This window comes from Talpa europaea (assembly GCF_964194135.1).
Source record: "Talpa europaea genome assembly, chromosome: 12".
Classification (NCBI taxonomy): domain Eukaryota; kingdom Metazoa; phylum Chordata; class Mammalia; order Eulipotyphla; family Talpidae; genus Talpa; species Talpa europaea.
The window spans coordinates 20,422,508-20,436,059 of NC_140079.1; the positions used below are offsets into that span (position 1 = coordinate 20,422,508).

Genomic DNA, 13,552 nt, shown 5'->3' on the forward strand with positions numbered 1-13,552 from the left:
GGACTAACAATTTAGGAATCCATGACTAGATGCTATACTAATATTTTTCTTATTAGTGATAGGGTTATTATCACTAGTTCAGACATGCCATCAGGTTGGTAGTAATAAGAAGCATTTTACCTAGTAATGGGCAAGTAAGGTGTGGCTTCTCTGTGTGTTTCGAGAGCCCTTGATATACTTTTTTGGGAAGGAACTGAGCCATGAGACCTCAGAAAGCATTTAGCAGGGAAATGTGTTGATCAGAATAGTATTAGCATGCTAACTTAAATCTCTTTGACATTGCAAATAATTTATCACCTGTGTGAATACAGTTTTTCAGACTGTAGGCCATCAGCATGTGTGAATCAGAATTTTTAGGGAGCCAAAAAGAGCTGGGAAATATTGGAATATGGCTGAGTACAATCATATCAACTGATGGCATTGCTTTGGTGTGGGGCCTCTTAACAAGCCCACTTATAACTTTTGAGATTATACATTGTCTTCTCTTGTAGAACTCATTAGCTTTGTACTTAGCACAAATGCTGTTTGTTCACTTACAAGTTATTTGTTTTGTACCTCCCTTGTGGCACAAGGGATTAAACAGCACTGTGAAGCTATCCGAGTTCAATCCCCTGCCAGCCAGGGAGCTACCCACATGGCACAGCAGACTTCTCCTGTTTCTCCCACTTCCCCCCCTCAGCAGTGTATTTCAGTAGATCTCTGCCTATTCTGCTCCTCACTCAGTCTCTGGTGAATCCTCTCACCGCCCACAACCTGGGCCTACACCCCAGTTCTTGAACGCATAAAGAAAGAAATTAAAAAAAAAAATTTGTTTTAAGCGTCACCATTTTTAGAATTATTTTGTGAGATAAAAGGTAGTCAAATATTTGTTTTATATTGATTTCTTTTGTTAAATATATGCTCGTTGTAGAATTTCATTAGGTGAATAATTCATTTCGTTTCCCTTTACTTTGTCCTTAGGACTTTTTGGAGTCTGTTGAATATGTATAGCTATGCTTTCTGATCTATAATTTTAATGATACTTAATTTCCTATTTTTTCACTAAAATTTTAATGGGTGTAATATTTATGGGATTACAGGTGGTAGCATTATTTACAGGTAATAGTATTATTTCCAGGAAAATAAGCCATGTCTTTTTCAAAACTGTGTTAGTCTGCTGGCAGTACTATCACAAAATATCAGCGACTTGGTGGCTTACACAGCAGAATATTTTTTTCTCATTGTTTTGGAGGTGCCAGCATGGTCAGTCTCCCTCCTGGCTTGCAGATGGCTCCCTTCCTGCTTCATGCTCACATGAACTATCTTTGGTGCAAGTACAGAGAGAGAGAATATACATTCCTTGGTGTCTCTTCTTATAAGGGAACTAATCCTATTGTGGGGGAGGACCCCCCTCTTCAGTACTTCATCTAACCCCAGTTACCTCTCCAAGTCTTCTCCAAATACCATCACCTTGGTGGTCAGGCCTCCACATATGGGTGTTGGGAGCCACAAACATTCAGTCTATAACAGACGTACACTGTTAATACTTGGAATATCCTGCTTTGGTTAGTTCAGAATGTATTTTTAAAAAATTCATATATTTTTCTTATTCAGGCTTTTCATATCTATAAAAAAGCAGGTTCTTGTTTTGATTGTTACTCCCTCCCAAGTTACTCTTTGCTTTCTTCTTCATTTTTACAATGAGCGTTTTACAATATGAACTTCTTTGTCGTCATAAATCATATGCTTATTAATTCTACTCTCAAGTCTGAACACAAGCTATTTGGAAGGTGAACCAAAATATCCTAATTGAAAATCCTCAGTTCCCACTTTTACTCTGAATATTGGGCAATGGAGATAACTTTTCTTTCATTTCTATAATATTACATCAATCTGGTTCTTTATCTTTGTAATTATTTTTTCTTCTTTTTCCCTTTCACAAATGTTGGCATGACCCAAGTTTCAGTTCCTGATCTTGCTTCCTATTTATAGTCATATATTTTTAATTGTTTGCTGAATATTTGAACTCTGACTGTCCTTCAAATTCAGAATGACCAGTCTGGAATTTATCATAGTTCTCTGTGGCTAGAGATCAGCCTTTCTCTTAATTTCCCTGATTCTTTCATGACATTTTAATGTCATTCTTTCATACACCCAGCTTTATTTTCTTACGGTTATTGTTGATGTTTTCCTTCCCCTTGTTTTCTGTAGTCAGTTTGCCAGGTCTCATTGATTCTACCTTCACAATGCAATTGATCCCTCACTCTTTGGTTCCATCGGCAATACTTTGCTCAGTTTTTCATCATTTCATTAGAAAATTTTTTTAAAGATTTATTTATTTTTAATACAAGAATTGGGGTACAGGCCAGAAATGGGGGGGGGGGCGAGAGGATTCACCAGAGACAGAGTAGGTAACAGAATAGGCAGACAGACCGAAGTACACTGCTGAGGGGAGCAGCGGGCAAGACAGGAGAGGTCTGTCCGTGTGGGTTTCTCCCTGGCCGGCCGGGAATCGAACTCCTGCTGCAGTGGCTGCAGATTGCTTCTTAGGTTGTGTCTCAACCCCTGCGCCACCAGGGAGGCCCCATTAGAATATTTTCATATTATGTAGACTTAAATCTTTCTTCTACTTTGATTTCACATTGTTGACTTTTCTCCATTCTGCTATGTTCTGTGTTCTACCATGTTCTACTATGTTCAGATTACTATAAGTAAGGATTTGGCCATTCATTTGCTAGGAGAGTGCAAGTGGATATTAAGATGTGTCCTATTTTTGTTTTTACTTTATCTTTCTATAATAATCTGCTTCCATTCACCTAAAGATACCAGACTAAATTTTTGTTTCCCAAATATGGCTTGGTATTCTTTCTTTGCTTTTTCTTTGCTCATATCATCCCCATTGTCTTGAATGCATTTACCATCTCTAACTCCCTGTTTGAGTCTTCCACATCCTTGAAGTCCCAGTTCAAATACTTACTTCTTTTCAGGGCCTTTCTAGGTTTGCCCAGTTATATTTGTTGTCTGAACTTTGATATCTTGTTTGTATCTAGTTGTTTGTATTTATGTTTGTGTCTGTATGTTGCCTGATACTCTGGAGGTTGTACTGAGTGTTGAATCAGCCATTGTTGGGATTAGGATGAAGTATTTTATAACAAGAATTGATGGAATAAAATGTGACTCACTTTAACTGGATTTTTCTTCTGAAAAAATTTAAGGTAGATTAAAATACATCTTAGGAAAGGAACTACTGCTTATAATAGTTTAAAAGAAGGAAATCAGCATACTTGGAACTTAAGGTTCCTCTTGCTTGCAGCATTGTGCATTTGGAATCAAGAAGCTTCTTAATCAAAGGATTATCTGAGGTCTTACTCATAAAACACAAATGTCTGGCAGCAGTTTAAAAAATGAGCTGTTTTTATGAGGTTGCACATGGGCCTTTCTCCACACCCTTCCCTGAAGCTAATTCTTAAGAGGTGAGACTTAGAGACGTTTGGTCATGTAATAAAATCAAAGGTGAAGAGAGACGAATGTGCTTTTAACAAAGTAAGTGCACTATGGAAGGTTTAGCATGTTTCCTTACATATCTAACGTTCCCTTTTCATTCATTGTCACTACAGTTGTTGCCATTTTCAGGAAGTTGTTTCACTATAGTGAAACTTGTGAGTTTTTTTTTACCTTTTTCAGAATACTATTTTATGACTTCTCCCTGAGCCAAAGCATTACCAGACTTAATTTTTTTGCTTTCAAAATATAATCCTTGGTGATTATCTTTTGAGAGAACGCAATCTTACTATATTGGTTTCAGATACCATGTTGTTAACACAGAAAGAAAAATGTCCTTTGTTACAAACAGAACTTTAGTGGAGGATAGTATTTAAATAAATTTAATAGAACATTTTTATTTCCACTGATGATATGAAGCATGATTTCCTTTATCAACTTGCAGGCGAAATATAATCCTTGAAAAATAGGAAATGAAACAAAAAGTTTTGTAAGAAGAGGAGTTATTTTAGTGTAGATGGGAAATAAAATTATTTTAGTTAAAATTTAACCAGGGCAGAAGATTAATGCTTTTAGAAATATTTCTCTATTTTGCATGGTTTTCAGGACTATGATTTTACTTTTTCTTAAAATGTGATTAAGTATGGTTTATTTAAAATTTCCCTTATGCAAAATAAATTCAAATTAGTAACTGTTCATTGAACACCTACTAAATGGCAGGGACTATGCTATTAAGGGAAAGGAATATAAAAATAATAGGATACTGTACTATAGTTCACAGTTCAGTACAAAAGAAAGAATTGTAATATATTTTGTGAGTGCGATAATAGAAATTTGTACTTGTTTACCACTGCTTCATATGTATTTAAAAAATAGTGGGAAAAATCTTCATGGCGTACCAAGAACAGTGAAAATGAAGGATTGCTCTAAGTTTCAGGAAAGGTTAAGTCTTATTATTATCTTACTTGTTGAACAAGCCCTCTGCCTTATTCTTACATAGTACTTGTATACAATTCATATTGAAGTGATTATATGATCTTATAAAAACTCATATTTAGGGCCTCCCCAGTGGCGCAGCGGTTGAGCGCTGGGTTGTGAAGCTGCCCGCAGCCTCTGCAGTGCTGGTTCCATCCCCAGCTGCTCCCCGGCCACCGGAGGAGGGTCCCACATGGCGCGCCGACCTCTCCTGCTGCCCGCTGCTCCCCTCAGCAGTGTACTTCGGTCCTTCTGCCTGCTCTGCTCCCCGCTTTGGCTCTGGTGAATTCTCTCACCCTCCCTTGCTTCTGACTGTACCTAGTGCTTGTATAATTAAATAAATAAATCTTAAAAAAAAAAAACCCTCATATTTAGAGATAAACACCAAACACCTTTGGTATAGTGAGCATTCTTTATAGTAGACTGTAAGGGATTCAGTACAACAAACAATGAACTATATATGTATTTGTAAAAACCGTAGATTTCTTTTTTAATAAAGATTGATTTATTTATGCATACAAGAGGTGGGGTACAGGGCAGAGATGTGGGGGGTGAGAGGATTCACCAGAGACAAAGTGGGGAGCAGAACAGGCAGACTGAATGAAATACACTGCTGAGGGGAGCAGCGGGAGAGACAGGAGAGGTATGCTGCTGCACCATGTGGGTTTCTCCCTGGCCCATGTGGGTTTCTCCCTGGCAGGCTGGGGATTGAACTATGCTGCAGAGGCTGTGGATTGCTTCATAGTTAACCCCTTGCGCCACCAGGGAGGCCCCAACCATAGAATTTTTTTTAATCAAATTTGAAAATGACTTTTGGAGCTTGGAGTCTACTTTTATCTTTCCCTTCTGTTATGACAAATAGACCCTATTACCTATACCATGCTTTAATTCTTAGGTATTATCATTGTTGTCATATTTCTTCTGTATTGTCTTCCCTGCCAAGATTTTAAATTTTTTGAGAGTGAAGACTTTGTATTTTATTATTCCTCACAGCACTTAGAGACTGCGGTGTTAAATAGCTAGCGGACAGATGTTCAGTACAAATCTACTAAAACAAAGAAATGGATATTTTTTGTCAAAGAGGACATTTCGAAGAGATGGTAATTTAGTCACTCTTGGTGATTTTAATGTTAAGGGTGGAATTTATCCTCTGTGGTGGGTTAAAACAGCTCCTAGTCTACAATAAGGAAAACATGTCTCTCAAGAAAAATGAAAAGCATTCAATTTGTTTTCGAATGGAGAGTAGTATAATATAATAGGCCTACACAATTGAGAGACTGGTTTTCTGAATTTTTAATGGTATGAGAGCTGTTTTAATGGTACGAGAGCTGTTTTAATGGTGTGAGAGCTGTTTTAATTATGACCCCAAATCTAATTTGTAAAGATGGCATAGATTTATAGGACATGATAGTTTCATTAATTTGAATTCCATCGATTCTGAATTGGTTATGTGTATAAGGTGTGTTTTCTTTTTTGATTAGTTTAGTTACTCTTATATGTTAAAGTACATCAGATTCTCAGATAACTAGATAGATTTAGAATAATAATAATAAATGGATAATAGAGTGAGGCTGGGGAGAGGAGAAAGATGTATAGCTTATGCACATAGCTCTTTTCCTTTGTGCTTTATCTTCTCCTTTTGATGTAGAATTGTAAAGGAAAGTCTGGGGTTGAAGCAGTTTTGAATTAGAGATAACAGTTTTCTAAAATACTCTTTTATATTTACTTGCTCCTTAGCAGTCTGTTAGGAGCATAGGAATTTTTGCTATAATTAAATATGTGTTGGTAATTTGTTTTCTTCTCTGATCAGCTCCCTTTCTGAGCTTTCATCCACTTCTAGATTCTCTTTTTTTGATTTTCATTAATTCATTAGCAATTAAAATTTTTTTCCTGTGCCAGAACATATGTCATTGGTTTCTGAGATAAGACTGTAAATAAGATAGAGTTCTTGTGCTCTGCTCTTGGAGCATATAATATAATGAGAGGATAAAAACAAATAGAGGATACAATGAGTCTATTGCAGGGCACCTAATCCAGTCTGGATATTTAGGAAGTTCTTCCAAGAGGAGGTGATTTATTTCTTGAGGCCTTCTTGCTATACTTTATTTTCTAAAGTTACCTATCACAAGAAACCCTAATCTGTGAGACTTGCCTTCCCTCTACTTTCTCCATTCAAAACTAATTTGCTTGTCTGTTAAAACCAGCATTAGACAAAGACGTGAATGAGGCTACACCCTCTTAGGGAGAAATTGTGTTAATGACAGGAATTTAACGTGTTTTGAATTGATTTTTAATCACTGGCATGGACAGAAGAGTATTATTTCTGAGCAGGAAAATTCAAGGGTATCCTACCTTCAATCATAATAAAATAATACTTAAAATGTATTTGTTAATAATACCTAACATTAGTATTTGTCAGGCATTACACCAAAAATTCCAGTAAAATATACATAGCAAACTCATAACCCCTTCTACCTCTTTCCCTCTCTTTTAGGCACTCTGTTTTCTATGGGAATCTGGAAAAAAAATCTGTTTACTAAGCCCAGTGGCTTAGCACAGAAAATACAATACTGGCAATCTTTAATTCACTGACTTTCAGCTCTTAGGAGAATTGGGAGGGATGGATACAGTATGAATAAATATATATCCAGTGTTACAGTTTTTTTGATTTATAAGTTATATTATCTAATTTCATTCTGAAATTTCAAGTAACTGTAAAGGAGATCATCAACTGTTTATGTTTCCAAATCCAGGCATGGACCTTAAAACATTCCTGTAGAACACTCCTTTTTTTTTTTTCATTTTGAAGTTCTCTGATTTTTATATATCATATACTAGGTATACTAGAATCGTATAAAGAATACCTTTTTCTTGATTTTATGTGTTTTTAGTTCATTCTACTTGTAGATCTCCGAATTACTTGAAGTAGTAAAAGAAAAAGACTGAATTTTGATGGGTTATAATTCACTATTTTGTGGGATTGGTGGATTTGTGAATTTGTATACTGTTGAGTATTTAGTAGTCTGTAGAATTGAGAGGTAACACATTTTTAATATTGAGTACAAACTTTCTTGAGGTACAATTTACATAAAATAAGATGCACTTGTAACTGTTCAGTTCTGTGAATTCTGATATATGAATATTTTCATGTAACCATTACCTTAATTAAGATAGAAAATATGTCCATCACCTCAAAGGTTCCTTCAAGTCCTTTTGTAGTCATTGTTACTTCTCCTCCCCACCCTGCATCCTCTAATCTGTTTCCTCTTGTTATAGTTTCGTTTTGCTTGTTGTACACTGGCATCATATTGTGTGTATGCTTTTTTGTAACTGCCACCTTTTGCTTTAATGTCATGGTGTTTTTATAATTCATTCATATTTTTTGAGTGTCTGAGTAGTTCCTTAATTTTCTTGCTAAGTGGTATTTCATTGTAATGGACATAACACATTTTTAAAAACTAGTTCATTTATTAATGGATATTTGAGTTTTTCTAGTTTGAGGCGCTTATGAGCAAAACTGCTATGAACATTTGTGTACTAGTCTTTATGTGGACCTGAGTTTTCATTTCTCTTTTGAGTGAAATTCTTGGATCAAATGTAAAAATATTCCTACCTTTATAAGAAAATTTAAAACTGTTTGCCAAATTACTGTACCATTTTACCCTCTCATCATCAATATATGCAAGTTCCAGTTGCCCTGCATCCTTGATAATGCTGGATAGCAGTATTTTTATTTTTAGTCACTCTAGTTAGTACACAATGGTATTTTGTGGATTTAATTTTTATTTTCTTGATGACTGACTACAGATATTAAGCATCTTTGTGTTTGCATTTGCTTATTGACCATTTCTTTTTTAGGGATTTGTCCCTTTTAAAATGTCTTTCATTATTGAATTGTTGAGTTTTTTTTTTTTATTTTATTTTACCTGGATACTAGTTCTTTACCAATTATCTGTATTATGAATATTTTTTCCCAGTCTGTGGCTTGCCTTTTTGTCTTCTTATCAGTATCTTTAGAAGATTTTGTAGTTAATTCTTGTAGGGTTATGAGTTAAGATTCAAGGTTTATATTTTCCATTCTGACCTCTGGTTATTCCATTCTTCTGTAGCAGGTTCACATACTCGTGATATTTAATTAACAGTAGGAAATACATATGCACACATATATTTGTGCATCCTTTTACATATCCTTGGTTTTGTACATCACAGAGTTCAGGATCTTCAGATCTGATCTATGATAAAACAGCCCTTGGTACTAATCGTGATTCTCTCATGGGTCAGTCCTATTCCTTTGGTTGTGGTCCTCTTTTTTTTAACCTTGCTTGGACAATTTTCATTTGCTATTTAACTGAAAGAAAAGCAAATTCTCCTGTAGGAATCATGTAAGTATATGGAAAAGGTGAAAGAATTGGGTGAAAGAATTTGGTCTTTTCTACTTTTTTTCTCCTTTCTGTTTATTTTTTCTGTGAGCCAGAGTCTTCCTTCCCTTTGACTATTTCCTTTCTCCCGCTTGGGAGGTGCCCTGCAACACCTCTTTCTTTGTATAGTCTGTTTCTCTGAGTTTACCTTTAGGGATAATGTTCCTAGCCTAATGTCCCAAAATGTTTGATTTTGGGGGGCTAAATACCAATTAGAGCACCAAAAACACAGGGCAGCAGGGGAAGATTTTATTAACAAAGCAACAGCATAGATGTGAATGGACTTACATTCTAATTTTCTTCTAATACTTCATCTTTTCCAGTTTACCACAGCTCTTTTTAATCTTGGAGCAATTCCTCCATACCTCTTAAGTGAGAAACCAACACACATATATGATATATATACAACACTATTTAGTGTTCTATACATTATATATAATGTATAGTGCCTATAATTACATATATGTAAACTCTTAATAATGTTCTTGTGTTTGTTTTGTCGATGGGGTTAGTACTCTTATTTTATGTATGTTTCCATGTGCTACCTTGTGTTTTTCCAGAGAGAATACAGTCCATTATTAATATGTAATTATTGTCTTTTTTCCCCCCCCTCTCTGTTTTCTCTTTCTTCTCTCTTTACCTTTTGGCTCTTGTGCAGGTCTTGTTCAGCGTTGTGTAATCATCCAGAAGGATGACAATGGATTTGGGCTGACGGTCAGTGGAGACAATCCAGTTTTCGTACAGTCTGTCAAAGAAGGCAAGGCATTTTTTTTTTAAACAGTTGTCATTTAGGACCAAACAGAGAAATAGAAAAACTTAAATAATGTCTAGTTAAGCATAAAATAATCACATATATCATATGTGTCATATGGCCTATTGAGCCAGAGTTCCAATGTCATAATTATAGGAATGTATTTGCCCTGGTTGATTTTCTTTGTATTCTACAAACTACATAGTTTTAGAAATCATGACTCCTTGGCCATGATACTTTCTGCATCATCACTAGAAAGTTTGTGGAATTTTATTTCTTCAAGGCACCAGAGATATTTTGATACAGAAAGATGTATATAGGCTCAAATACATCTATGCTTTCCCCAAAAACATCAATAATGTCTTCTAATACTGTTACTATATATTGAATTTTTCCTTTATATTGGGCACTGCAATTTGAGATAGGTATTTTTATCCCCATTTTATAGGTGATATTGAGGCTTATAGGAAAGAAAAACTAACAAGTGTGTTAGTTTTTCAACAAGTCCCATAACTAACAAGTGATAGAAAACCAAAGTGTGACTTTGTAGCCCATGTTTTAAACCACTCTGTTACACTTCCTGTCTTTTAAGAAGATTGTCAGTAAATGCAAAGGAATTGCATTTTAAGGAATTAATTTCTCTTACAGATGGAGCAGCCATGCGGGCTGGAGTACAGACAGGCGATCGTATCATCAAGGTAAGGAAGACTATTACGGAATTTCTGGTGGAATTTAAAGACTGCATATATTAATCATTTTGTTTTTTCTTTAACTTGGATTTTTATGAAAAGCACACTATATATGATGAATTTGTTAGCTGTAAAAACTTATTTCATATAGTTAAAGATTAATACTACCCTTTACTTGAAGAGCATAATATTCACATGTGAATAAGTGAAGTCATCTTTGTCCTTTTATAGGAGAATAGCTTGTAAAGATCATTTCTCTCAGATTAATCTTTTTGCAAAAATTCTCTTCATGGGCCTCCCCAGTGGTGCAGTGGTTGAGTGCTGGGTTGCGAAGCTGCCTGCAGCCTCTGCTGCGCTGGTTCGATCCCCGGCTGCTCCCTGGCCACCGGAGGAGGGTCCCACATGGCACGCAGACCTCTCCTGCCGCCCGCTGCTCCCCTCAGCAGTGTACTTAGGTCCCTCTGCCTGCTCTGCTCCTGCTCTGGCTCTGGTGAATTCTCTCACTCTCCCGCGCTTCTGACTGTACCCAGTGCTTGTATAAATAAATAAATAAATAAATAAATAAATAAATAAATAAATAAATAAATAAATCTTTAAAAAAAAATTCTCTTCAAAATATACTAACAGAGCTGGGGAAATATGTTGTTACTTGTGAAAGTTAATCTTCCAACTAAACTTTACAAAAGTATAGGAATAGCTAAAGTAAAATGTGTGTTATATATATGGGTATGTATAAGGTAAGATGGTGTGAATTAATTTTAAGCAAGTAACTCTAATCTAGATATAGACCTATCATTGGAACACAATAGAGTCCAGAAACAGGCTTTGCATTCTGATCACGAGGGGGAAGAAAGGCTTAGACAGTAATTACTGTTGAGAGAGCTGATTAATTTGATTACTTAAAATCGAATTGCTGTACAGGAAAAGAACCATGAACATATTTTATAAGTAAAGAACAATCTGGAAACAATATTTGAAACTTATTACACAGTGTATGATATCCTTAATACTTTTTAAAAATACTAAGAATAGCCTAGTTGAAAAATGGGCAAAGAATTTTATCAGGTAATTTGCCAAAGTAATTAAAGTAAATAATATATTTATGAGAATATATCAGGGGAAAAAAACACTTGAAGTATGAATGTGTGTATATCCTATTACAGTATAATATCAAAGATACTAAACATCATTGTTTACAGTAATTATCTTTGGTGAGCATGATGAGAATACTCTTACTTACTTTATGCACTGATATATTTAAGCTTTTAGGAATTAATTAGTGTTACTTGCCTCAGAGAAATATATAGTATTAGTATTAGATCCAAGTTTGATATATTTTAAAAATTATTTATTTTATATATATATTACATCATTGTGCATTTTTGTACAATGTTTGCTTTCTTTTCTCAGGTGTAGCCCCTATAGAATTTCCAATTCACCTGTGCACCATCACCATATTCCTTTGTGCTCTTCCCGCCCTCGTTGTGATCCCTCTCCCTCCCTTGTGGAATGACTGATTTATAGTTGCCTACTTATTTTTGTTTTGTTGTGTTTTTTTTTATTGTTTTTATTTTTTTCCCTGATACCTTATTTGGTTCCCCTATATTCCTCCTATAAGTGAAACTATCCGATATTTTTCTATTTCCTTCTGACTTACTTCACTGAGCATACTCCCTTCTAGCTCCATCCATGTTGCTGCAAATGACATTAGATTATCTTTTTTGATTGCTGAATAGTATTCCATTGTGTATATTTACCACAACTTGATCCAGTCATCTGTTTTTGGGCATCTGAGTTGTTTTCCAAGTTTGATATTTTTATCTTAATTTCTTTGGCATAGTGAAGACTTTGGATAACATAGCCTACATTTAATCTGTCTGAAAATTAATGCCCTTTTTAAAAGGTTAGATCATGACTGGAAAACAGAATAAATTGGATATTGCAGATTTCCACATTAGTTTTTGATCTTTTAAAAAATTTATGGTTTTGACATATCAGCAAATTTATAATTATAAACAAATACATCTTTTCTGTTTGCACGAGTTCTTCACCGTGAAGGATTTATAAATCTGCTTGTTATGTTTTGTCATTTGTCCTGGTGAATAAGTTATAATGTCTTTTAAATCAAGGTCTGGTTTGTCTATACCTTACAGAATGGTAATGTGTTTTTTTTTGTGTGTGTGTGTGTGTGTGTAGAAGAACTGGAGTGTAGGCCATAGGTGTGGGGGATGAGAGGATTCACCAGAGACAGATTGGGAAGCAGAGCAGGTGGCTTTACTGTAGAACACTACTAAGGGGAGCAGTAGGTGGAGCAGGAGAGGTCTGCAGCACCATATGTGGGTTAGGAATGGCCTTACCTATGGCCAGGGACGAACTCTGGCCACAGTGGTGTCAGTGCTGAGACTTAACCCCTAATCCACCAGAGGGCCCCATGGAGTGAATATTGAGTCAAATATATCTAATACTGTTCTGTTTAGTGTATGATAGTATAACTAGTAGTATTATGTATAACTCCTGAAGCCAGTTCATCCATTTTCTCACTAAAAAGTACCTGACATACATTATTATCATTTTCTTATAGGTGAATGGAACTCTGGTGACTCATTCAAATCATTTCCAGGTGGTGGAGCTAATCAAATGTAGGTGAATGTTATTCTCAATTTTAATTGTTTTCTGAAACCCTTAAAGCAAGGTTCAGAAATATTTTCTGTAAAAGGCAGATAGTTAATATTTTAGGCTTTTGGGGCCATATGTTCTGCTGCTTGACTCTGTCAGTGTAGCAGCAAAGCAGCCATAGATAATAGGTAATGAATGGGCATGGCAATGTCAGTAAAACTTGACTTGCCAAAATAATCTATGGATTAGATTTAGCCCCTTGGCTTGGGTTTGCCAACCACTAAATTAAAGTCTGAGGTGAAAATTTTTAATAACTAATAACTATCTTCCATCAACTTCATGTATGTGGTTGATTGTAATATCCTGTCTTTCTCAGTAATTTTGATAGCATATATTTGAGAAAATGTGTGAATCATCTGAGAGGGAAGAGGGTGGGAAATCAGATACAGTGGCCTAAATGAACTAACTGGAACTTTAAATATTATGTAGCATAATCACTTTCTCTTAGATAAGAGAATGATTAATCCAGGGTAGTGATCTTCTCTTGGAAATCTCCAGAGTTAAAATTTATGATCTTCCGTATCGGAAATTCCACAGTAAAGTGGACTACAAATAAGACAGTT

At 35.3% G+C, this 13,552-nt stretch overlaps 1 protein-coding gene across 1 annotated transcript in view; it reads left to right on the forward strand.

The window, feature by feature from the left end:
- Window positions 1-13,552, forward strand: part of ARHGEF12 (Rho guanine nucleotide exchange factor 12) — a gene marked incomplete at both ends in the record, with an annotated part of 117,622 nt that overhangs the window by 58,027 nt on the left and 46,043 nt on the right. The window contains 3 exons of the mRNA XM_084249558.1: window positions 9,532-9,630; window positions 10,273-10,322; window positions 12,895-12,952. Coding sequence (XP_084105684.1) covers window positions 9,532-9,630; window positions 10,273-10,322; window positions 12,895-12,952 — 207 coding nt within the window. The remainder of the gene's footprint in view (window positions 1-9,531; window positions 9,631-10,272; window positions 10,323-12,894; window positions 12,953-13,552) is intronic.